This window comes from Spodoptera frugiperda, chromosome 27, assembly GCF_023101765.2.
Source record: "Spodoptera frugiperda isolate SF20-4 chromosome 27, AGI-APGP_CSIRO_Sfru_2.0, whole genome shotgun sequence".
In the NCBI taxonomy this organism is placed as follows: domain Eukaryota; kingdom Metazoa; phylum Arthropoda; class Insecta; order Lepidoptera; family Noctuidae; genus Spodoptera; species Spodoptera frugiperda.
Window position 1 is genome coordinate 3,512,172 of NC_064238.1, and position 27,023 is coordinate 3,539,194.

Genomic DNA, 27,023 nt, shown 5'->3' on the forward strand with positions numbered 1-27,023 from the left:
TTTACCAGATATTGGAGGCCCTGAAAAGGTGAAAATAAAACAAAAATACACAAAAAATCATTTGAAACATTTTATTTTATAAAAATAAACGTTTTGACGACAAATAGTTACAATATTCGGGGTCCTTACGAATTCAACTCATAACAGAGTTCCCACAAGAAATGTTTCAAGACATTGTAAAAAATTCAGTTTTTACAAAAGTTACTTTTTATCTTAAAACATTAACAACATTACATTTTTCACATCTAATTCTAATAACGGTCGATCACTTTTCTTTTTTTACGTAATACCATTAATGGTTAAGAAAATAAATATTATTTTGAAAATGTAGGTACATTCAGCTACCAATTTTGATTAATACATACAAACAGCAACTGGTCTCACACACTGCTGTAATATTTGTAAAAGAAAACAATCCTCAAAGAATTACGATTACAATATCTTACAATTATTCTCTACGAAAATTATATTTAATTAGGCACTCAGTGTACATGATTGGGAGAGGGAAAAGAGTTAATTTAATTATATCTCATTATTTGGAGTGGTTAATGTGCCCGGAGGTAACAACCAATCTACTGATTCAGTCAATAAATTGGTTGTCAAATAGCCAATCAATGTTGAGAAACATAGGCGTCGCGCCGGCAGAAAAATCTTGCAATATCTCAAAATTTTGAGGTCTTAATCAAAGATTCGATATTTTTTTAGTAATTTGTAATTAAGGGACAGGCTGGGAATGACTTTGACCTCAAACATATCTAGGGGTACTAGCTAAAATTAACCCAATTTTTCCATGCTCCTTGACTGACATCCCTATTAAAAAATATTATTTTCTAAATATTTGTGTAATCCTGCCGGCAGCGGCGTCCATGAATATGAATATAGATTGAATATCATTTGGGACGTGTTATATTGTCATCTCCTACATGCAGTACAAAAATCAAGTACCAAATCTCTATAAAAAAGTTTATACAACATAACAGCAGTGTGCACCGCAGATGAGTACGAACTCAGAGTGAAATAGTAGATTAACACAGATTGCTAAGATTCCGAGTAGTTACAAACAAACTTAATTAATTTCGATTTCTTTCACAAAGGTGGTTGATGGCCTCCTGATTCCTCACTGTGTTCACTGGTTACTCTCCAAAGACTTTGTTGGACGGTGAGCATGTGAATGTGTTATCTCAACAGGCAATGACTGATCCTTTATACAAATGGTTGTTTATCTAGGAAACACGATGGTTGATTACAGATGGATTCGCAGCGATGCGGGGCGCCACTAGTGCCACCCACGCCTAATCGAAGCACGGGGTCGTTCAAGTTTAATTTCATGTACAATGCAATGTATTTCATACTCTAACTATAGTAAATAACCGAACATTTTATCGAAACGAGCATTGTGACTAGAGAAACTTAGATAATTAATTTACTGGAAACAGTTTATACACGTCTATTATGCTATTTCCAATTATTTTTTTAAATACACACATAATATTGTAATTGTCCGTACATTCCGTATACCGGGCTAATGACAAAAGCTCGTTGAAACATAGTCTACATAATACCTATTCATATATGGCATACACAATTATAATTAATGATGTCTTTAACTAATATCACGAAACGCCGTTATGCAAATCAAGTTTTTTACCTACGAGATCAATAATTTTATTACATCGTTTGGCGTAAACACTTCGTTCAGTACCGTTACAAAATGGGTAGTTCCATAAGACGAGAGGGAAACAATCGAAACAAAGCGACAGTAAGGTGAAATACAATACATTATGTCCGTGTCAGATAGAAGGTAATACCCTGATTGTTCGAAGAAATTATAAAAATAATCGATAGGCAGATAAACCGCGACTGGCCGTTCGTTCAGTTTGGTGTTCAAAGAAGATATTCCTAAGCGAAATGTTATTTACACGTCGGGTCGGGGTCGGAGTCTAGTACAGCGCGGTCGGCTATGAGTCGTCGGCCTCGTGCGGGTCGGGGGGCTGCTGCGGGATGTAGTTCCAGCGCGCGCGCACCTCGCTGGCGGCGCTAGTGTCGCCGGAGTCGGCGGCGTCGCCGTGTCGGCGGGGTGCGGCGCGCTGGGCGGCGAGGCGGCGGCGGCGGCGCGGCGCGCGCGTACTACCGCTAGATGGCGCTGGATGTAGTGCTCGTGCGGCGCGAGCTGCGCGGCGCGCGCCAGGCAGGTCTCGGCGGCGGCGAGGCGGCCGCGCTCCACGGCCACCACGCACAGGTTGTGCAGCGCCTGCACGTTGTCCGCCTCCAGCTCCAGGATGCGCCGGTAACACTGCGCACACAATACAAGCCTTGTTATTCAAACTATTTCTAATCCAAATTTAACTTCGATAATCCAGTTTCATCGATAGCAAGGTCTGAAGAAACCTACATAATAAATGAAGCCGAATAAACGAATGTCCGATTTTCCATATTACCAATTTCTATTACTGCCATTATTCGTATAGGTACATATATATAAAGGTTATACACTATTACCGAGAAAAATAAATAAAGCTAGACTTGGTTAAATTTTACATAATGATCCTGAAGTTTGTTTTAAACATCAACGAATCTACTCACACTCTCAGCTGCATCTAAGTCTTTAACAGAATTGATGTAGATGTCTCCGAGCAGCACCAACGCCTTCACATGGTCGGGGTGATGCCTGACTAGCTGCTTTAGGAAGGGCGCAGCTTCCAATGGCCTCCGCCTGTCAGCTAGAAGTAGGGCGAGGTTGAAGAGTGCAGATCTGAAGTCTGGCTTCAGATGAACAGCTGCCCTGAACCATCGCTCTGCACATTCCGCGTCGCCCTCGTCCATACACACCATGCCGAGGTTGAAGTGTACTCGCTCGTTTGTGGCTGGAGAATAAAAAATTTACAAATGTAAGACATGGTTACTTTGGAACTTTAAATATTGGTTTTCATTCTATCGAGACTGAAGTTGAAATTGTCAGACTAATATTCTTCTAATATTCTATTTGTATTTAAGATCACACATTTTATTTTCTGAAAGGACAAGCGCAATTTCTTGGTAAGTATTTTTGTAAGACAGGAGACAGACAAAAAGAAACACGGATAGACTACTAAATTTCTGAATGTCCAATCTCTAAATGATCCTAAAGTGACAATAAGCAATAATTGTATTATATGTCCCTGTGGTATGTCCTTACCATCTTTATCAAGTAGTTTGAGTAGACGCTGCCTGGCCAGATGTCTCAGGTCAGCGGCGCCTAGTTCTTGTAACAGTATCGCGGAGTTGAGGAGAGCTTGTTCATGTTCGGGTTCCAACTCCAACGCTTTGTCTAGGTAGGCAAGCGCCTGGGAAGGCTTGCCTTGTTCTAGGAGGACTACTCCCAACTGGAAATAAAATGATTGCGTTAGATGATTTCTACTAAAAATAAGATACAATTCAATTTGATATGAATTGATAGGTTTATAAGGACGATCTGATAATGATACTCACGTTATAGTAAATGTCAGGGTTCCCACTGTCATACAGCAACGCCCTTTCATAGACCTCCTGTGCCTCCTTCGTCCTATTTAATTTGATTAAAATATCTCCTCTATTTATGTAGGCCTGAGTGTAATCCGCTCGCATGCTTATAGCTTGTCTATACAGCATGTCTGCTTCTTCTAATCTTGTTGCGTTCTTTGAAATTAAGTTTGCAAGATTCAGGAACACATTTAAGTGGTTAGGAGCTATTCTTGCTTGGTATGATTCACCAGGCTTGGCTTTTGGAAGAAGAGATTTGGCTTTAACATAAGCGTCTTCTGCTTCCTGGTATCTTCCGAGATGGTTGTATGTCCTGCCTACGTTGATGTGTGCTCCAACATCGTCTGGTTGTACACTAACTGCTGTGTTGAAGAACTCTAGTGCTTCTGCGTACTTTCCTTCTGCTTCTAAGGCATGTCCTACGTTATTATACAATTTGGCGTTGTTGCGGTTTACCTGCAAAGATATTGACATTAGATACAGGAATGAAATTATATTTTCATCAAATATGATTCCTCTGTAAAATTCTCTTCAATTCCAACTTACCTTCAGTCCCGAAGCAAATATTGAATATTCAGTCTTCCAATCCCAATTCCTCATGTAAGTTTTAGCGCTGAATGCGAGGAGGAGAAATATGAGGGCGCTGGCGGCGAGTTTGGCTCGCCTCTTGGCCAGGAGTCGCCAGCCGTGGGCCACGAGGAGGCACCAGCCCATGGAAGGCATGTACAGAACCCGCTCGGCAACCACGAAGCCCACGGGGAAGAATAAGTTGGATGCTGGTAGAAAAGGTAGGACGAGTAGCGCTAGACCCTGGAGATTGAGAAAAAAAGTTAGATAAAATGTACAGAAATAAATACCTCCAAATTATACTATGTATATTTGTGACGTAGTGTAACTATACATATTTTTGCAGTATTAACATTTTTTTTCTTTGACTATTAGGGTCCGTTCATATCCGACGTAAAATACGTCGAGCGTCTCATAGATCGCACTAACGTATCTTTAGTTGAGTGTGAATGGTCAACTGTTTTTCTAAGTTTTGGCGTTACGTGACGCATGTTCCGTCAGATATAAACAGACTCTTAAACTTATACCAAGCTCTCAGATTTTCAGGTGCTTTTAAATTTCTTTGTATTAGTACCTAATTTGATTCACATAAATATTTAACTTACCATAGACAGAGCAGAAGACCTAGTCCTCAAAGCATGTATAGTGGCTGCCACGATGATGATGAAGAGCGTCAAAGTGGCAATGTTGCGAGGGTCACGCCAGCACTTGAGTAGTGCCACCGTGCCCATCGTCCAGTCGCAGCACAACGCTTCAGGTAGGGTCAGTAACCAGGCGTTCAGGGCTGGTAGGTAGGCGAAGGTTAGATGTCTGTGAAGAGAAGATTGCTAGTTGAATTTAAGGGTGTCTAGTCTAGGATTGGAGATGAGCCCACGATTAAAATATAAAGTGTATAAACTATTGTCTGTATTTTAAGACGGCCTACAAGTGCGACTGCCGGACAAGGGGTTTTATCAGTGTTTCGAAAAATGTTCAGTGGTAGCACGGAGTCCTGAATTGGGCTCAGTATATGGCAATGGGCTCACCCCCTATTATATGAGTCTTATAACATAAATGATGAGAAGTGGGTGTACATTGTATAGCGGCATTACATGGCGTAATGTGCACTTCTGCTTTCCTACGGGGATAAAAGGCGTGACGTTGCAAAAAAAAGTTGTCTGTGTCTAACTAATTTTCATATCAATGTTTGGGATGGGTTTGGTCAAATGTTTTTGGTAAAATAATCCAGATTTAGTACAAAAACTAATAGATCTTACAGTAGCCAGACGAATTTATTACCCGACTCATAAAACAAAACGAACTGACACAATTTTGTCAAACAAAAAAGCCAACGATTTCTTAACAAACGATACAAACTCATGTTTTGTCTATTTAAGTGAATTTTGCCATAAGCCGAAAATCCTTGTCGTTGTTGAACAATAGCATCTGAACGAGTAAGGTCGTAAAATTAATGTGGTTTAGCTTGCGGCCGGCCGTTTCGCAGCTAGTGTGCTTGTCAAAGCCAATTATCCTTATTACTAGGCGATAAAGACACAGGCATCCTCGCTTGGCTATTAAACAAAATACGACTACGATATGTTCGCGAAAACGCAACTCTTTTGTTACAAAAGAAATGGCTTTAAAACTGTTATGGAGTATCATGTTATGTATGTCTGATTACTAAAATAGTATTTGTTTACCTAACACCGTACCGTAAACTTTACAGCATAAAGTACTCATCGCAATAGATAATTAGGTATACATCGTCTAAAAGTTGTTTCCATGTTGGAATCACTAAGTAAAATGTGCGAATGACACATGAGAAAATGCACACATGAGAAAACAACATAAAACGCAAATAACAAAAAGAAACAAGAAAATGTTTACTTTAATGAGAATAAACTCTTTCACAATTACCTTGCAGGCGGGGGTGCAGCTCCAGCAGGGTTGTCGAATCTCGTGAAGACTGGCAACTGCGCGCCCATGACGTGCAGCCTGGCAGCGAGCAGTGCAAGCGTGGCGCAGCACACGGTGGCAACCCTACGGGCTGCCTCGCCGCACGCGCATCCCCAGCCAGAGCCTTTGCCCCACGCGTCAACCCACGACCAGCGGCTGATCCCCCCTGAACTTCGACGCTAGACAAACAAATTGGGAATTTAGAAAAGAAATAAAACAACAGAATAGATAAAGATCGCTATTATACACATGATATTCGTTTGTTTAATATTCAAATACATTATATAATCATGGAAATTAAGATAGGCCTGTTAATTAAAATGCTATAAAAATACAATATACTTTTCCACCAAAGGTGTGATATGTAGCTATGCTACGAAGATGTAATAGCTAAACTGTGAAACTATGTGACCATTTCCACTGATACTAAGCTATGTAGCTGTGCGAGGAAGATGCGCAGTTCGAGTATGCGTATCGATAGTAGGGAAGCCATCCATAGCACGCATCTTTCCATAAAAAACATAGCTTAGCTAAGTCCTTTTACACCATCCACTTCAACGTATGCTACGTTGAAGTGGATGCACATCTCAGGTAGAAAAGCCCCCATAAATAGAAATAGAGACTAAAATTTTAAAGCTTTAGTTCGTAGCTCAATTTTGTATTAAAATTTAAAACCATTGTAACGTGGTGGTTAAAATCCTGTGGTTCCGATTTTTGAAAAAACCGCATGGAAAATTATACAAGCTTGTTATAATAAATCCCGGTTATGTTTTAATCCCGATATTATATCAATTGGCGGTTTTGGCTAGTGGGTTATATTAGACTTTGACAAGTAAAGTCTTGTGACCTGGATAATTTACCTCGCTATGAGCAAATACGGTGAAAAATAATTAACTATATAGGTACTACCAATTTTCAGGACAGACTAAGAAACAGTATTTGCTGTTCACCAACCGCCTCGAAAACCGTATAGCGTGAGGAAGCACCTACTACCAAAATGACTAAAGTGCCACCTATCTCAGCTTAGGTGTTCCTTAAAATTTATAACGGGCGTCTTCAAAGATATATTCAAACAGCGTAAAAGACTTGTCTACTTGATAGACTCGCAACATTGTTCGAAAATAGTTGGGAAACTTTGTTCGTCTCTCGTGTAGTACATGCTGGTTGGTGCCACATAGTCTTTGGCATTTATCACAACTGCATATTGTAAAGTTTACTTTAGTAAATCGGTACTTAAAAATTGTGGTAGTTTTGGATGTTGGTGCAACTATTTTTATTATTATGTAAGACTGCTTGCATATTTTCTAACACTTATGACTGAGATTTCGATCTTATGTTGGATAGCTTTGAAGTATGAAATCTTCAGAACCAAATCTAATCATCAAAAAGTTGTGTGAAAAACTACATATCATCTAGCTCATAAGGCCCCTTTTTCTTTTTAAGGTTATAGACTGAAGATTAGAACTAAAGAATAAAAATCCGGAACGCAAATCCATGCGAGACTCAATGTGTTTTCTATTGTGTCTATACATATACGAGAAGTTAAACCACACATCTCAAGTATATATACTACTGTTACTTACTTTCTGTGCCACAAAGAGTTCGTAGACGACGCACACGCCGGTCACCGTGATGCCTTGCTCTTTGCACAGCATGGCCACTCCCACGCATGCTGTGCACGCCACCACGTAGCGCCAGTCTGGAAACGCCAATATCTTGTTAGTAATGAGGTTTATACATATCTACTTTTCTTATTTGTTCGTTTGTCTGTCTCGCATAAATAATAAATATTTTTTGCACGGAAAATAGGGATGCTGACGTGGTTTCAAAATAAAAATCTATTTAGTATGTCAGTTAGATAATGAAAATAAAAGATTACAATACTTAGATAATACGAATCAAAGTTTAGGAGCGGGAGCAAATAAATTGTAGAACCTAGAAGTGACGTCACGCGATATTTCAAATTGATATATCTTTGAAAGTGTTTGTTTCCGTAAGAAAATGTAATATTTTAAAATAGTCTACAGAATGGACATTATTGCCACTTCTATGATCCAATTGTAGGAGGCACGAGAACGACAGTTAGATTGGTTGATATTGTTTTTACTGTACATTATTAAAAATGCCACAACAATTTTTGACCGTATTTCGAATAAATGTAGAACAATAAGCAAATTCTACGTACGATCCAGAATAAAGAAAAACAATATTTCGCTATACTCGTATTTTTATCGATAAAAAACTTTATGCAAACAATATGTTATATCGAGTTATTATTTTTTCCTATTAATTTCTGAAATAACAAAAGTAAAGTTGTAAGTAAGTATACGTAACAATATAATGAATATTGAGCATCGAAGTTATTTAATAACACGACAAAAACACAACTAAAACTAAAAGAATTTTAATAAAACTTTTCTCATTCATTCTTGAAATAATGGAGAACTGATCGTTGGATAAGTTATTTATATTTGCGCTTGTGAGTGAAGAAATAAATAATAAAATATGCTTGGCCCGCTACCCAGGACTCTGCAAGGATCAAATTCGGGCGCAGACTACTTATCCAATATTGATGTTTGAAGTGTACACAAAAATATGAGAGATAAATAGAGATGTATCAGAAATTTTGGACGTTTGGCCTAAATTACGGTTTCGGCGTAACGTATTTTTTTAAGTTAAGAAGGTACGGTTATATAACCTTTGCGTAATTCATGAAAAATGTATAGGCTTATGATGTAGTACAAATTAATCTTCTTAAAGATTACATTAGCTATACTCCCATGTAGATGCCTAAATGTCGTTAATTTAAAAGCCATAAACCTCACAAACAACCATATATGAACTCCTGACTCCCTCCTACGTGGCATGTGCTATGATTCCGGACGACACGAACGAGTCTCAAATTGACACTGGTAATCTGTTTGCAAAAACGTTTGCCCACAGCTTTCCGTTGTTGACACGTTGGAGTAATGGACGCAGGATGTCCATTCGGTTTTATGTCAAGTTCCATTATTCCTTTCTACTCTGAGTTTTCACTGAAACTAATGCTGGGATACCAAGATACAGGCTGTGTCAAGTTTAGAGTTACTTCGATCGCATTTGTACTTATGTTTACATTCCTTAATTCCATATTTGTGTGTGATGTAACTTACTGTGTGTCAAATAAATAAAAATTCAAAAAGATACCAAATTAGTTAGTATCTTTAACGGCCTCGTAAGTAACCTACTGTATACGTAGTTGACTGCGCAACGTTCGATGTGTCGCGTGTCACTATTCTTGAAAGTAAGTCCTCAGCGTTACTTAAAACCAGTTGAGTTTCCACGTCAAACAGTTGCGAGAGTAAGTCGTTATACATAATAATAAATTAACTGCACAGTTTTGTCTGCATAGTTGGTGTAGTGGCTGGGCAACTGGCTACTCAACTGATCTGAGCAACACTTTGTGTGATCCACGAATTGTTGTTGCGGGTCTGGATGTGATGTGTGTATGTGAAATTGCACGTTTATAAACATTTTTTAATAACTCGAGTTGCACGAGAGATATAATACAAAAAGAAACTGATATAATTTTCTTTCACGTCACCTGTGTATCTTCTCCGTTGCGAGGCGCGCGCGTAGCACAGTAGCGCGCCGAGGAAGAATAGTGACGATAACATCTCTGCGCGGCCCACCACGCCTGTCACCTGTCGACAATATTTTTTATATTAATATTTATTTGTAATATATAAACTTATAGAATAGATTCTGGGCTTTCTATCGAACAATGGTACCTATAGTTTTTTGTGTGGATACATACGTACCTATAACTAAGTTGACTAATGAAATAGATTTTTGTTAGTGTTATTAGACCCAATATGTCGTAATGAAAGGTGCTTTAAGAACCCTCCCTATACTAAAAAGTACGGGTTAAAACAAGATGTATGTTTTTTCAACAGCTCGCCTCTCACGCCTAGTTGTTACTTACAAACCAGAATATTACTTTTTTACGACGTTTCCAAGTAAAACCTTTAGTTTACAACGCGAGCTAAGAAAAAAGGGACAAGTTCAGAAGGCGCCGTAAAGATTGCAAAAATAGCGAGGACGGTGGCACAGTCTATAAAATAGCAAACGTGGTTAAGGCTTACCGGGCCCGCGTTCACGACTTCATTACACTGAGCGAACTACAAACACATTTTCTCTACTCTGTGATCCTCGCGAAATAGCTTCACAACTTTACTTAGACAAGAGGACTTTTCAAAAGTAAATGACTCTGGGAACGTTGTACAGTAATGCCATTGAAATGACCTCAGACATTTTTTCTAGGAATTTATAAACACACGTGGGTCGGCAAACGATTTTAAACCTACGCATTTTAAAAATGAAACCTGTAATAAAACACTTGACTTGCTTTATAATTAAATAACTCGAGTTGCACGAGAGGTTCAGGTTTAAAATTGGATACTTTATAATCCTCTTTAAAAATGCAACACATAAAGCGCCTGCGTTTTGAGAGTATTTTCAAATAATTTTCATCAACGTAAAAATAAGTCACGCCGTATAAAATACGACATAATAAAAACGAATTTTTCTAATTGCAATGCTGACATAAACGAAAAGTTTAAAGATCGTCAAGTTTACAACTGACAGGACGTAAAATTCGTCATGCGAGTTCATGAGAACGGGTGCCGTAAAGTAGCGTACCGACCGACGGCCGTAACGGCCACAGGTATAGCCATCGTTCAGCAACCGTTTTTCAGAAACAAATATAAACATGAGTAATTGAGTACGGTACCATATGTATGTACCCTTCAAATTGCAGCTTCACTTTTAGTGTGAGAGTAATAAAGGAAAAAATGTAAAAGACCTATGTCCTGTAGTTAGATCAGAAAAGGTTTATGATAATGATGATGAGGAGGAGAATAAAATGAAGGTATTAAGTATTACTTAGGGCTGATTTTTCAATGAACAGTTAATCTTATCTGTTTTTAGTATGGAAGAAATTGTCAAAGATCCAAAAAATATTCCTCAGATAAAATTATCTGGCTATTATTATATATTATATAATAATAGCCATATAGATATTTTCCCTATTTTGTATATGGGAAAATCGGCCCGTAATGGAAGAAGCTCTAGATGATTATAGCAGGTAAGTAATGTTAAAAATATAACTGATACACACAATAAAATAATATTTCAGAATATGTACAAAATAATGTTTTTCTATCCAAAGTTAATCTATAAAAGTTAATACTGATTCGAGAACTACGTTATCCGTAATCGGCTAACAACGAAAACATGGTCGGATTGATCGTTGCACAGCTATAAACAGAGAATCGTTTTGAAAAACGCTTGCTCGACGTACGGTCGTCAGCGTGTCGTATTTTTTTATGTCGGGCATAAAGTTAATTTCACCCGGAGATGCACTGTGCAGGGGAGCGAATAATACTACCACTACTAACTTATAAAACTCCGTCATTTTCATAAAAAAGGGATTCGAGTATTTCCTTTGAAATGAATTATGAGGGTTAATTTGGTATGCCTGCTATGGTTTACGTTAATAAAGTAATTTTTATTTAACAAATTTTGAAAGAATACTCTTTATCCAAGCTTATTACCTAATAGTTTTGTGTTTATTACCTAACACGAAACGATTAATTCAACACAGCATAGAAATTCAAATATCACAATCTACACGAAAACAGAGAAACATTTCAACGCGAACATCTTATATTTGCGAATAAAATTCTTCAGTTCAATACCTTCAATGTGCTAGACAGAAAATACAAGAGCGCTTGTCACCGAAAGAAATTGGCATCGTAAAACGTACGTGAGGTGGCCTAGGACTTGCATCCCGCACATAAAATGCACAAATACCTAGCTACTGAGGCAGCGACTGCTTCCTAATGTAGCGTTATGTACTGGCCGAGCGACATTTTAGAGCTCTTGGAAATATCGCCCCAACTGCTATTTGTAAATGATGGGCTTTTTAGGAGAATGCACGGTTTTGAAGTCTGGTGAATGTTTAGAAAAGACATATAATGTCTGAAATAAAATGATAATTGAGTGTTGTACGTATAACACACGTTAAAACATAACTTAACAACAAATGAATCCAAAAGAAAGAGTTTAACGTTGCAATGAAAAACTTTAAAATATGATGCAATATTTGAATCGAATGAAAACAACAAGCGAATGGAATAACGAACCAAATATGCGGTGAAATCGAAAAATCACAACGGATACTGTCATACACAGCGTGTTGTTATTTCGAACACAAAACGTTTAAATCTGGAATGAATATTAACCGAATGCCATCCGATACAACATATTGGCTCGGATCAAAGTTATAAAACCATTTCAAAACACCCATATGCAACGTCTGAAAAAATTTGCAGTTCAGCGATAAAAAAGATTGAATTAAGGAAATTTTCCAACCGATGAAGCAACTTTTAATAAAAGCATGCAATGTTCAAAATTGGTTTAATGACGACCGAATTTAATCAGCCTTCCATTAAGACCTTTTTAAGCCATCTTTTGTGAAAAATGTGTCGATAAATAACTTTTCGAGGATCCCTTTAAAGGGAAGACAAAGGAAGACCCTCGTTATTATATGAACCCAAATTATAGGAATCATATTTTGGGATCAACGCTCCCCGTTATATATTTGTATGTTTGCAAGTTAGTGCCTTATAGCTCAACGGGTTCCATGACGACCCCAATCTTAATAATTTGAGAAGGATACACATCCCTCACTATTTTTAGGGTCCTGTTGACGAATCAGACAGCTCCTTTGTATGTCGTACGCACAGTGACTACTGTTTGACGTGTGAATAATTCATGGGGAAATCTAGTTTTCGCAGTAATAAGTGACCCTTCCTACGTCCTCGGATACAATGGTACCAGCTTATTTTTGCCTTCTTATAAATCATTGACAACTCCATCTAGTTGTACTGCTCGGTATATTGGAAGGCCCTTATCCTCAAGAGATACAATAAAATCTGTAACCTAACTTTATTTACTTTCGATCTGTCATTTTATATATTAGTTAATGTAACAGAGGGATAATTTATTGATATAGATCGATGTCTGTTTCAATATCCGTCTTTTAACTAAAATTTTCCACCTAGTAAAGATTATATTAGGGAATAAGAAATTGTATATTCTTAGTAATCGTATAAACACCAGTATTTATGTATAATATGCGGTATTTCTGACACTCTAAAACCGACTATTCTTGTATCAAACTTTACTATTAATATTCAAAACATCTTCTGAAACATCCAAAGGGCTTAAAACTGTAACCGACATAAAAGGTACATTCACAAAGCGAGACCTGGCTTAAGCCTAAGTAAACATTCATAGTTGGAAAGAGCCACACATCACTCACGATAGACACTTGACAAGGTACACTATACCTATAAAAATGTACTCACCGCCTCAGTATGAATAGGATGAACAGCAAACAAGATGGCGGCGACGAAACTCGCGAACTCCGGCAGGAACATTGCACACACCCTGTAACAGAATAACTAGGTCACTGGATGGATAAACAGGCTGAATATGTCGCGGTCTTGTTTTTGTTGGTACACTGTGTTTAGGTACTGCCTCATTTGTACACCGCTTTCCATTGTTACTGGCCTCTATGAGAACTTGGATTCTATAGCCGGAACGATTGTATTATGTTAAGTCGATATTCTCAGTGCTACCAAACATTTCGAAATTATGCTCATTATTTAGTGTACTCGACAATATGTTTAACAACAGCACCAAAGAAAGTGTTTTATAAGCACACTTTTGCATACAATTTCGAGCAATGATATTACGTCCAGTTGAGTACCATAAGCATCCTTTTATAAGGCTACGACGCCATTGAAAAAAAGGGGGTGATGTTTACAATAACCGAATGGAGTTATTACCAATCAAGAACAGTATGTCAGTGGTATCAGTTACAAATTGAACCGGTACTCGATTGATGTTTGGCGGGAACGGATTGTAGGTTTTGTGAAACGTTTGTGGTGTACTCCGAAACGTGGATTCCAATGAAATATACATAAACAACAATGATCTGCGGTATGTCTGAATTGTTTGTCTATTTTGTAAAGTGGTTTCATATTGTTTGTTGTGAATGGCAGTCAATGGTAAGGGGTTATTTTTCTGTGTTAGTAATGTTCAGTATACAGTTGTCTATTCGATTGATCTTGGTAATCTTATTGTAAACTGTAAACTTGTTAAGAAATATCTCAAAAAGAAAAATACGTTTCAAAATTGGCAATCTAAAAAATCTTAATAAGAGCCGACCAGCTCTTACACCAGAATAAAACCTTAAAAACAGTTGGAGAAGGTAATTGTTAGCGTTTCCACCGCTTTATTTCTATTGGGTAAGCAGCGTTGAGCCGTGAAAACTTTTGTGGTTTCATTTCGCACGCACGCTCGCACGTCAGACCCGCTAAACTTTTAATAGACGGATTTTTATGTTTACTTCTATATGGAAAACTTTAATGACTTGTTTATAACGGATTAGTACGACAGCGTGGGGTAAAGTTTGATTAGAAATCACTTTATGCTGTTTATCGGCTTTGTTATTCTGTACAAATTTGGTTTTTATATTTTGTAATTTCATATATTCATGATAACATGGTTTTTATTGTAATGTGAGAAATACGTAGTACAGACTCATTCCGCTTTATAAGATCAATTTAGAACGTAGTAGCACCGGTTAAGTAAAATGTCACGTAATCTTTATCCAACGATATTTTCTCGTGAAAAACGTTCTTTGGAATAAGAAATATTCGTTATTCGATTCTCCAAAGTAGAAAGGAACTTCTTTCAGTCCGGAGCTATCTACAACGTGTGACATAAGTGATGTCCGATCGAAGCCAAGTTAATGTCGAATGTCACTTAGTAATATCACCCGGGATCGGTGATGTAATGCCCTCTCAGAGGCGAACGGAGTAAATTAGGCGTCATAAATTGGCCACCCATCACATTGACGGTGCGGTCGACACCATAATTTAATCACACGGATCGGACGATCATGTCATTATCTTTACTGCGCACAGCTTCCAAACGTTTATTTGGGTTAGTTAGCTTTGCCTACAAATTGGAAGCTGTTAATAGCAATTAAACCAAAATAAACGTTCAGTTGTGTTCAATAAAACACAAAGTACAAAGTAACATTGTGAAGATACTAAATTGAGAAAGTTATAACAGAAACGAAACAGGTAATAACAACAAACCGCGAGGGACTGTCGACTCAGTTATCAACACCACTTTAAAATTGAGTTGTCAATTTTTATCGCCGTCTGGGCTCTCGTGGAATATACAGTGCAGTTTATACGTCCAGACCATGTGAATTGTGGAAGTCGAATGACAATAATTGGGCAAGTTTGTCCGGTGGCGCCGCCGCGTGGCGTGCGACCGCAACTTTGCCGCAGAGGTGGAACAACGGCTAATTGAGACTAACGCGGCGAAGGTGCTCCCGACGGCTAACTTCTGCCGGAATTAAGGCACTCGTTAGTGACTTTTTGCGAATCTGACGAAATCTCTTGCGAAGTTGTTGAAAAAACATTTATGGATAGTTTGTTCGAGAAGCGCGCACCTAATGAGCTCCTCTCAATCGATACGCCTTTGACGGCGATAGCGACTTGTTTCGTAATTGTGACGATCTGTTTTATGTTCGTCGTTTTATATAGAAAGTTTTAATGAAACTACTTGAACAACTTAGTAGACTAAACGACGTACAGGAATCTTAGTGGAAGTAACGTTAGCTGTAAAAAGTTTAATCATACTTTTGATGTGAAGCTCTGTTCCGTGTTTGTGTATCAGAGTGTTTATGGGAGATGTTATGTGCGTCATATTAATTATGATCCTTTTGAGCTCTGAATATTGAAGCTATAAATATGTTAATTCACATTTGAATAGGCATAAATTTATATAACATAACCTAGAATATTTTCGATATTAGATAATAATATTGGCATTATGGTGTATTACCAACCACAGCTTAGCCATCTCTTAACTAAGAGTTACTTAAAGTGAGAAAGCACTTAAACCAACCCCTTACTTGTACTGTTAGGTGACAGTCATAAATTAATAAAAACAAAAATTACGTCAATTGCCATCTGTTTTAGTTTCTTAAAAATTTGGAAGGGTTGATAAAGACGTGCATTAGTCCTTTATTGGTGGTATTTTATTGCTACGTTCGTTATATACGTATTTGCATACTAATCCTAATTATACACAATTACATTAAACATTACTATTAGTTACTAATTAGGTGATAATTATGCAAATAGATCGGTACAGCCTGAATAACGTTGTTGCCAATTTATATGTATAAGTAATCAATCAATGCTAATACATTTCAGCTCTTTCTTAAGTTTATGTTGATATATCCATTGAACTTGTATTGAAACAGATTACAGAATACAAAGTACAAGACGATATGGTTTCTCTTCGTTCAATTCCAATTTTTGTAAATTGGCCTAGTATATGTAAGTATAACTGATGGTATGAGTACGGTATATACGTTAATGTATTGCATCCCTACTGGTGTATAGTGGATGGTATGAGAGGGGGGAGGGGGGTCCCATACAGTAACGTGTTACGTGACGTTCCAGACATAATGGTTTCATTAATTAGTCCGACTATCTCATTACTATGATTATTTTTACTCTGACCAACTACGATATAGCAAACATAAAAATAAATATTCACCAAAATAAAATTAACATTTCAGACATTTCCGCAGAAGTTTAATATCAAAGAGCTCCATTTAGAATGTTACTTTAATTACGTTAAAGCGTTTAATAATAAAGATTTTTCGAGAATCTATGTTGGGTAATAATTAATTATTAATTTGTAAAGAAAAACTTCCAGTTCATTCGAAATAAACGTCGCCCACGACACTCACCTACGACTATTTCTCGGAATCCCTTTGTACATAATACCATAACACTCGATTATACTGATCTTTTCTATCGATAAAGTGTTGTTCACTCTGAATATCGATTACGCTAAAACTGTTCATGTAGGGTCACTCTGTTCGGAGCTTGTCGCGCCGCTGACGTAGGTACAAACAGCTTGTGTAGCACTTACGTAGCGCTGCGTAGCCGGTGTCGTAGCACTTGCGTAGCGCTACTGTAGCGATTATTAAAACGTACTCTATACACTGTTGAGTAATTTTCAATCTACATAAAATGAGTTAGGAGGCTTGTACAGATTCTGTGAGCAGTCAGATGAAATGATCTGATTACCACAAAAACATCAAAAAGAAAATGTGATACGAAATTGTTCAAACAGCAATTTATGTATGTATAAGTATAATTAAGGTGCTTGTTCGTTTGAACACTGAATTCCAGGAAGCCTAGTCATTTATATCACAAATATTTTACATAGGAAAACCTTAGATTGAAATAGCACAAAATCTATTATTTAATTAAACATCTACTAGTATAACGTCCAGTTTCTATATAACTAACAATTAAGTGGATTACATAGGAACACGCTTTTATTCCCCGAAGGTATAGTACACCAAAATTACGATTATAATTTCTAAGTAACAAAGGGCGAGTGTATAGCCGTCCAGACTCCGAGCTACCGAGAATTTCGTAATGGAAAAACCCAATAACAATTTGATATTCGACCGTAATTATTTTAGAATTAAGCTGTCAAATTAACAACGATGTTATCAGGTAGCTAAACTATAGTTAATTGCTTGGGAAGTGGATTGTTTAATGATGGCAGTTCGCAAAAGGTGATAGTGCCCAGTGGCCATCAGACACATCGCGTGACCTGAGTATACTACGCTACATTACATAGCCGCAAAAAATAGGTGTGATTTGCTGCAAATACGTTTACGTCACATGTCAGGAGCGCTCAACATTTTTTTGTTAAGTTAATTACGAAAACCAAACAAAACGTAAGAAAATTATTTCAATAAAAGTTTCCTTAGCAAACAACGTTCTTTATTACAAAATACAGAAAAGTCATTTCAATTTTGTTATTATATTTTTATTCCAATTCCTTTTCTTATATTTTTAATGTTGGTCAGGCTTGTCTCAACAAAACAGGAGTCTCCTGTTTCCTGATTAGCGATGGCGTGTCGGCAAGGTCTCTTTTATTTTTTAATTTACTTTAGTGAGTCCCTAATGGCTAGAGACACTCGTTCACTGTACCAGAAATTTTCCATAAACTTCAGTGAGGCAAATAAGGACGAAATAAAAAGGTAAATACGTACTTAACGTTCTTATTTTGTTTCCGAAAAAATAAAATGTTAGGTAGATAATTATGATAACAATCCGTCTCTATATAAGCGTTGTTAAAGTAAAATAGAAAATTACATACCTATATTTCATTTGATACATGACAAGTGACAGATGAAAGAAGTCGCACATAGATCGACAAACAATGACGTAATAAATCCTACATTGCAAATGTGAAGTTTACATGCGAATAAACATGGATAGAAAATCCCAATGAACAACTGTTGGGCAGAAAACCCGCCAGGCACGATCACTTAGCCTGGTCGGAGGATCCCCCATTTCTTAGGAAACTCTCTATTCCCTAAGCTAGTAATTCGAAAACCAAGAATAATACTGTATTAAATCTACACGTTGCCCTGAAGGTATCGTGTTTCTTGTGATAGGTAAGGGGTCTGTCTATCATTGGACATCGCGTGTGCACTGGAAATAGGTGTGATTTACGCTCTATTGCCACCCACTGACAGACACAGTGATATGGTAGTAATTGGATGGAACTTTAGTATTTAAAACATAATGTAGCTTGATATCTTTTGTTTAGTTATGTTATAAGTAATAGAGATCATATTACCATACACCGAACATGATTCCAGAAATCGTTTGAAACTCTTCTGTTAAATGGTTTAAATAAAACGTTTCCAAGTTTGGTATTCGGAAACCAGTCTTAAGCAGTTTCAACTGTATTTTACGTGAAGTAACTGTCATTTGCATTCTGGAGATGAAATAACCGTGATGTTTTTAAATGTGAAAGCTTTTCGTTGACAGTCGTTTCAGATTTCAAAGAAATGTTCCAAAGGTTGAGCTACTCTGTTTCTGACATTAGTTCTCCACAATATTTCAAGTATTTTAATGGAAAGTAGGTACTTTTAATGTTCCTAGAACAGTAACGTAAAGTGCTATTCCTAAGAAATAATTCGAAATAGATTTTAGATTGGATTTCTACTTTTACGTATTTTGTTATTCATTTCTACTATTTCAACGTGACGGCTTCTTAGAAATAGTAAGTTATTCAGTTTATAAAAGTCGATTGATTTGAAACGATAAACGACCAGTTTGTCTTTAGGGTTGGTTTCTAGTCAGAATTGTTACATATAATTTTAACAATTTTGTATATATTTAAGAATTCTGTCTCTAGTAGCTAAATCCATTGACGGGTAATATCATTTCAAAATAACTGCATCTCTGCCTTCTCATAACAGGCGAGATATTGCATATGTATGTAGGTACATAACATTATGTGTTATCGTTAAACCCCAGTCAAACTCCCTACCGTAGTGACTACACATTTTCCTATCACGTTGTACATTTTTGGTCGTTAATCGGTAACAGGCAGTTAAAGTTTGGTAACTGCAGCAGTTTGCCGCTAGTACGAGTAACTTCATGTCAACATTCACTGAGCAACGAATAGTTAATACTTTCATATACAGACTATTTCTATATAACTCTCAATTTGGCAGAAATAAAGCTGTGCTTCTGTAAAATATTTGTTCTCGTTTTTTGGCTTACTAAAGCTTTTGGCAAGCGTTTCTGGCTAGGAATGCGTGCGAGGATATTTCTGTTAGGTATGTAGTTTGATTTTGTTAAGCGCCTGTGAAATAGGAACCCGAAATGGTATTTTGTATCTCGATGGAGCTCAATTTGGTTATTAACATTTCCGAAATGGAACTCACTGAATATTTTGCATGTGGGTAGCAACCCACATACAATGCAATAAAATGGAAGACCATTCGAATTCTAATAACGAGTATTTTTATAAAAGAAATAAGTAATATTTCTGTTATAGAAATACAGTAATCATTGTTATTTAATTGAAAAATCGAGATAATGATCTTATATTCCTTCACAAAGTAACTCGTTCAATAAATAGTTCAGAGACAAAAAGTAACCGTAGAAACGCAAAGGGAATGCGCACTCGTCCACAATTCCTAGAATTTTAATTAAGATGTATAAAACCGGATTCACAGAGGGAAAGCAATATAAAATAATGATCGTAAAGCTTTTTATTTACTGGAAATTAATTGAATAGGACTCAGTTGACGTTAATGACTTTGCAACAGTGTTGATTGAACTGTTTAAAATACAGAAATAGTCGATCTTTTTATTACATTCTGTGTGTTAAAGGCCGGCTTTTTAAAAATGTTCGTTATGTTGATGTCAAATAATATACCGCGATGTAGCGTACATATGATGGTAAAAAACGAGTATAATTAAAAAACAATAAGGAATTCAGTATTTATTTTAAGTAATAAACTACATGAACAACACGAAAACTAAAATGATTAAAATTATAAAACAACAAAAATTGTAGCGGTTTTCAGAAGCGTTCCGTTTACATCCTGAACAGTGTACATATATATATGATCTCCAAAAACCACACAAAAATCTATATATAATAACATTAAATTTTTTCGCACAAATTACTCAAAATATTTTGAATAATGATTCCGTACGTGATTTGTCACTGTTGGGTGTAAGACACAAATTTAAATTAACGACAGATACTGGGAAAAAGTGGGTGTTCATCACTTTCGCTCACACCCTTCAACCTCCTTTGACAAATGAAGTGTTGGAGTAACGCGTCGTTTATCTTACTCCCGAACTGAGATGGAAAAATATGCTATAAATATAGAAAAATACCGATGGATATACGTACAAACATATATGAATTGCTTTTTTCTATAACACTGTAATATAACCTTAATAATTCTTTGAACTAGTTTGACCTAAACACACTAAACATGTCGCCTACTAACTGACGAAAGTGGTGGGTGTCTCCTACACCCACTTCTGCCTTTGTTGCGTTATTAGTTCCAAGTATTACTAGGCGAGCCTTGACTGTCTGTTACTACATACTATTTTTTTGACACTTTCCAACACGCAGTTTCAAAGGCCTACAGTTTTTTTCAATGAATGACTATGAAATTATAGCTATACACATTTTGCAGTTCTCTGTTTCGTAGTACTGACTGCAGAGAGACATAAACACTGGAACAATACTGGCCATGTTTTCCAAAACACGACCAAAGCAGCGCCAAGAACGAGTACCACCGATAATTAAGCGCCATTCGTCATCGTAGCCGAACCCTCGACAATCACGGATTGGTCGACTCACATATTGGCCTAATTGGTAACACGCCTGGACCTCGCTAACGCTGCCAGCAACCACACAGCAATCAATCAAATAGACATAATGTATTCATTGATGACGTCATCGTGAAAGGAGAAAAATACGGAAGCAATAAAGAATATGTACCGGTAATGGTACCCGAGGGATCGCAAATCGTCACAGCGGTTTTGTTCTCGTCATATAACTTTTACTGCTCTTATATTTTTCTATTTATTGCTCTCTTTTGTTTGTTCTAAGGTTTATCTTCGCGGGCGATTTATGTGTGTTGTATGGCTTGGAGCGGTTACAGGTTAACAGCGGATTGTGACGTCACGTACTTACTTCAAATGTCTGAATTATCTCGGTGGCGTGCTCAGATACATAATATATACTTCCGCGGTAAGAAATATAGGAAAGGAGAACTGCGAATTTATACACTATCGGCTTCTAACGGTTACCGCTTTTGTTGATTCGAAAACGAAACGTTTTTGTATGCTTGTACTTCTCAATAATATTGTATGGCCACTAGGCAGTTTAGTTTACCTAAAAGGGGATGAAACTTGTAAATATAAAGGTCTTTACACTAAAACGTTTTCGAGTTCATAAAACTGAGTAAAAGCAAATATGCGTATGTAAATGTGTACAACAGCGAAGCGTACCTAACGTTTAGGTTTTTTACGGTTTAACCAAATAGGGGGCGCTGTTAGGATAAGTTTTTTGTCCTTCCATCTGTTTGATTACATTTTTGCTCCCAAACCATGTGTTCTGTGACATCATACGATTTGTTTTCCACTGAACCTCAGTTACATTATGATCACGAAGCGACCCGGCCACACACAAACCATAATTACGTATCTAGGGAGTTTTAATTAATAAATGGCTCAATTATTCCTGAATAACGATACACTCGCATTACGACTAAATTAATTACTAAATGTAATTAATTACTTGCATGCGCGAATAAGACAAAGCCGGCAAGTAACTATATGACAGGAGATGTACGGGTACTATGAAAAACTAATTTAACTCCGCGGTAAAAAGTTTTGCGCGCTCTCCGGTGCCGGCTCTCGCTCCATTACGTTATGAATGGCCCAAACAGCCTTCGTGTCTTATGTAACAAATTCTCTTGTTTGCCTATTCCCTTACTTTGGCTCAAGTTGCTTTGATTATTATTCCGACGAGAATTTAACGGTTATATCTAAGGTTCACGAATATTTCATTAATTAATATTTACGTTATTAACTCTGCCTACTTGCCCGGGTAATTACTCCGCTCTCGTGTTCCCCTAGAACCAGTTTTTTATCCCTTTCAGCTAGTTTGTTTACAGAAAGTTGGTCCTGTAATACATTGTGTTTACGTGGTTTGCATCTATAGGGCCGGTAACGCAGGTGAACGCAAGAAGTTTTATATTACAACATGCATTACTTTCAAATTAGGGTTTCCGCATGCAAACGGTAGCGAGCCATGAATTCGAAAGTAATTCCATTATAAGTTTCAAGTTGAACATTTTCGAGTTGCAAATAATGTGGCAGCCTAAAATTTCCGCCTGATACTCTAATGTGATTGGAGTGAGCTCGACACTAAGCATATTAAAAACTTTTGAGTGGCGTAAACAACGTGTTGACGTAATGCTATCATGTACCTGCTCCGAACACGACAAGTATACAAGGCTTCGATACAAGTCAGAGCTTTAACAAATCACAACGTTTAAACATTGATATAGCTTTGAGTGTGTCATTTGTGTGAAGTTTAACACATCCAGAAACGCCAGTAAAGACCGTTAACGGGCTGTAGTGCTCCGTTTCAACCCGTACTAAGCCCGAATGGATAGAAATACCGGCGATATTTGCCACCCAGGAGCTATGTAAAGAACGGCCGAATATTTTCGGAATGTCGGCACATTTTAGATGGAACAATTCTAGTGTACGCAAACATTTAGTTATGGTGTTGTATGGGTTCTGTATTTTCTAAAGGCAACCGTCAGTATTGCCTTTTTGAAATATGAAACCGTCGTCGCGGACTTTAACTCAAAGTTACACTTGTTTCCTTTCACTTGAAGTTTGTTATCGAATCGTAACAGTTAACATGGGCTGGCTATCAAAGGGAAGTTGTAAATACATATGTACAAATGGAGACCGCACGACGTTCTGTAACTAGTCCGCCGGACTAGAATAATAATGAGAGCTCGAAAATCGTTAATAGGATTATGCTGGCAAATTGGATATTGAGCATAAGCCAGGCTAAGTTCGCGGTGGACAACAAGTATCCGTAATTAGCAGTAACTAAGGGGATCGGGCGTACGGTGCCTGATTAAAACTGGCTTAACTGGAGCAGTTGGTGGCCCCAGGCAGCGCTGCAAGGCTGACCCAAATCGTAACTACTTATTAATGAAAACAACACCGCCCTCCTATTACACTCCTGTTTTAAAAGCAATAACAACCGAATCAAATGTACATTGCTAGATCGTTTACATTAATTAATTATGTATTTAGAGCTACAGTTAACTTTCATGCGATCTTAATTGGAGGTCGTTTGTTCCTTCGCTATAATAAGGGATTTAGGTCAACGTGGCCTATTTAGAGTACAGCCATAACGTACACTTAACATCTAAAAGTCTCGATTTTGTGAAGCTATATTCAGATTGCAACATATCGAAAAACGAGTGCAAACAGAAAATTTTTGCCCAACATTTCTCTGTATCAATCAGGATCGTACGTCAGCAGACGGCGATGCGTGCAATTTGTGGAACGATAACGAGCAACCTTGCAAAATAAAATCCTCGACGCGACCGGGATTCACAGCACTCACCCTTTCTTCCACCCTCACACTGCAACGCGCTAATACAATTTACAGCGCAAAAATAAATTAAAAATCACTCAGTGGTGCCGTAAACAACCCTAAACCTGCCGATCAAGGGTATATTGTACTGAATAATTAAATAACCCACGCCTACTTCGGCTCAAACAGTGGATTATGGGGTCCTTACAATTAAAAGTTTTGCTATTCAATTATCAATTACGGGTTAACAACGCTGGTCAACTCTGATTGGTCTTTCATATTAATCAATGTTACGTCATTGTGAGGCTCACTTGAAACAGCCTGCTTAGGAATACGCGTTATATAAATATGTGTATTGATTCACCAAAACAATGACTGAAACAGAAGACCGTAATTACATAGTTGTCTGGGACTACGATTACATTTGAATTTTAGATGGGGTTCGGATAATTGGTACCTATACTAACCACTTCTAAAATACTACAAAAGAAATATAAAACAAAACGAAATTAACTTGGTAAGTACTTATGTACAGAGGCCACATTTACAGAGTACGTTTCTAAATAGGTCAGACTACTTAAGGTAAATAATATCGACTAACATTTTGTTCTTATAGAAAATGTATTCATCAATTTTGAATAAAATAACCAGGCACACAGCGTCTCCTCCAATTAAGATTTGACCCTGAGGGTAAATAAATATGAAATAATTATTCATTCTCTCAAGCACTAGAGATTTGAAAGCCCTTCTCATCCAATTAAGCCTTCCTGCGTTCTTTAATCAATCCCATTTAGGCGGTAAAGTCATTGGAGTTTTAACGAGATCTGAGTTTGGCCGCGCACTGCCGATTTTCTGTTATACAATCAAAAGTTGGAATTTGCTCTCACTATAAAACAAAAAGTCGAAGTCGAATACAGTGGAAGTTTGTGTTGTTATGAAAATCAGGGAAATCTCGATAGCGACGCTGGCGTAATTACTTGTTACACTAATTTAGTTTGGCTTACTTTTATAATTGCATATTCGTATTATGTTCGTTGGGAGTATAAGCTAAGCTGCCTGCTTGGCGACTTGTCAGTTACTTAGGTACTACACATTTTGTTAAAGGATGACAAGATTATGTACTAAATATAAAAAAGCGTAGTCTTGTAAGCTACTTTTTATTCTACAAAAGGGTAAGCAGAGTTGCAGGTATTAGATGTAATATTAGTATACTGTTGCTTTATGTCATTCTGGTCCGTATTTTTTGGATCTCTTTTCGTGTCTCTAACGGTGTCGACTAAGAAATGGGTGTCCATACACACATCCCTCTAAACTAGGGAACCAGGTACAACCTAGATTTTGTTTATTTTTTTACTTTACCGCCGTACTTAGAGTAGTTTAACCCAGTGCTTAGCAATTGTTTTCCGAACGTTAGTAAGGAATAGTTTAAGTAATCATTGAATGTCAACGACACAACGCTTGCGTTGTGTTTTGTTGTTCCCAATCTTCCCAATCCCCAATTCCCCAACAATCCTTAAATTCCTTACCCCAAAAGGCCGGCAACGCACTTGTAACGCCTCTGGTGTTACATGGGTGGCGCAGATTGCTTACCATCAGGTGATACGTCATCGCGTTCCATAAAAAAGTTAGTATCACAAAATAAAGTAGTAAATAAATGAAACAATACCTGTAATATAGTAGTGAGACGAGGGCATGTAGCAGCAGGTTGACGAGGTGGTAGCCTGCCGGCTGCAGGCCGTGGATGGCGTAGTTCCATCGGAAGGTCAGCACCGTCAGTGGACGGTACGATTTGTGAGACTGTTCCTGGAAATAAAGAGAAATGTTCAGTTAGAAATTTTACTTCATTGAACACGGGTAAAATTGTGTTTTAAGATTACTAAGGTGGGGTTATTATTTATTTGATTTGCATGTTTTTATTAATTTGGAATTAAATCTCTAATTAATCCAACCGATCACGAGTTTCTATCTACGCAAAAATATTTCGTTGATTTATTCAGTCAGTAATTCGTCAACCAATATTTTTTTAAGAATGCAAAATTATTTTTCGCATATCAATAAATAAATAATTATTTTTGCTTATTCAAAATTACAACATGTTGTTTTTTTAATACGAAATTACGAAGGACAATGAAAAGAAAAGAAAAAGAAATACAAAGATAAGAAAGTATTATTTAAAAATGGAACAACATCGCAGACTGTCTAATTAATTCTTCGCAATGTTTTTTAATTACCTGCATTGCCAGTATTGTTTTTAAAGGTTAGAACAAAAAACAAAGCTTTGATTTCAAAATAAAAGCGGGGGAGGAAAATTCAAAGTGTTTTATTATTGTAGAAATATAGCAGCAAAAATATAGCATTAAATATCATGAGTAAGGATTAACTTTCAAAACACATGTAACCTTTTTACTCCGCCAACGACTAAAAAAATGTCAACGACAAGAAAAAAATAGCACACATTCTAATTTTAAAAACCGAGCCTCACGTTCAACACGACGCTTGAAAAATAGATTAAGTTGAAGAAGTAAAACATGTTTTACTTTACAAAGTACAGCTGAAACTCTGACTTTCATATATCCAGGCTAAACAAAGTACTCTCGCTGAACTTTTAGCAAGTTACTGAGAACCTACAAGTTTCGCATACCTAAGTATTACTTATCAAAGATATATGTGACTCGGTGGGATTTCAGCTCACTTATGTGTTTGGTCTGTATGTCATAAGGTTTATTTCATTTCAGCCATCTTTAAAAGTAGTAGGTAAGGTATGTATGTACTTGGCAGTGATGCGTGGGTAGTCTTTGTATCAATGAGCTACAGCTAACCCTTGATTAAATTTAGATACACTACATACTTTTATCTTGATTGGAATCGGATCAGCGCATGGATCTCTTACTTCATATATA

The 27,023-nt window shown here is 37.0% G+C and overlaps 1 protein-coding gene across 1 annotated transcript in view; it reads right to left on the reverse strand.

Moving 5' to 3' along the window:
• Positions 1 to 57: 57 nt before the first annotated feature.
• The window catches only part of LOC118263786 (protein O-mannosyl-transferase Tmtc3), a 127,410-nt gene continuing 100,444 nt past the window's right edge, over positions 58 to 27,023 (reverse strand). The window contains 12 exon segments of the mRNA XM_050705340.1: positions 58 to 2,027; positions 2,030 to 2,293; positions 2,584 to 2,864; positions 3,176 to 3,362; positions 3,469 to 3,954; positions 4,045 to 4,308; positions 4,671 to 4,875; positions 5,962 to 6,179; positions 7,584 to 7,699; positions 9,584 to 9,683; positions 13,413 to 13,494; positions 25,790 to 25,926. Coding sequence (XP_050561297.1) covers positions 1,959 to 2,027; positions 2,030 to 2,293; positions 2,584 to 2,864; positions 3,176 to 3,362; positions 3,469 to 3,954; positions 4,045 to 4,308; positions 4,671 to 4,875; positions 5,962 to 6,179; positions 7,584 to 7,699; positions 9,584 to 9,683; positions 13,413 to 13,494; positions 25,790 to 25,926 — 2,409 coding nt within the window. The 3' untranslated portion in view covers positions 58 to 1,958.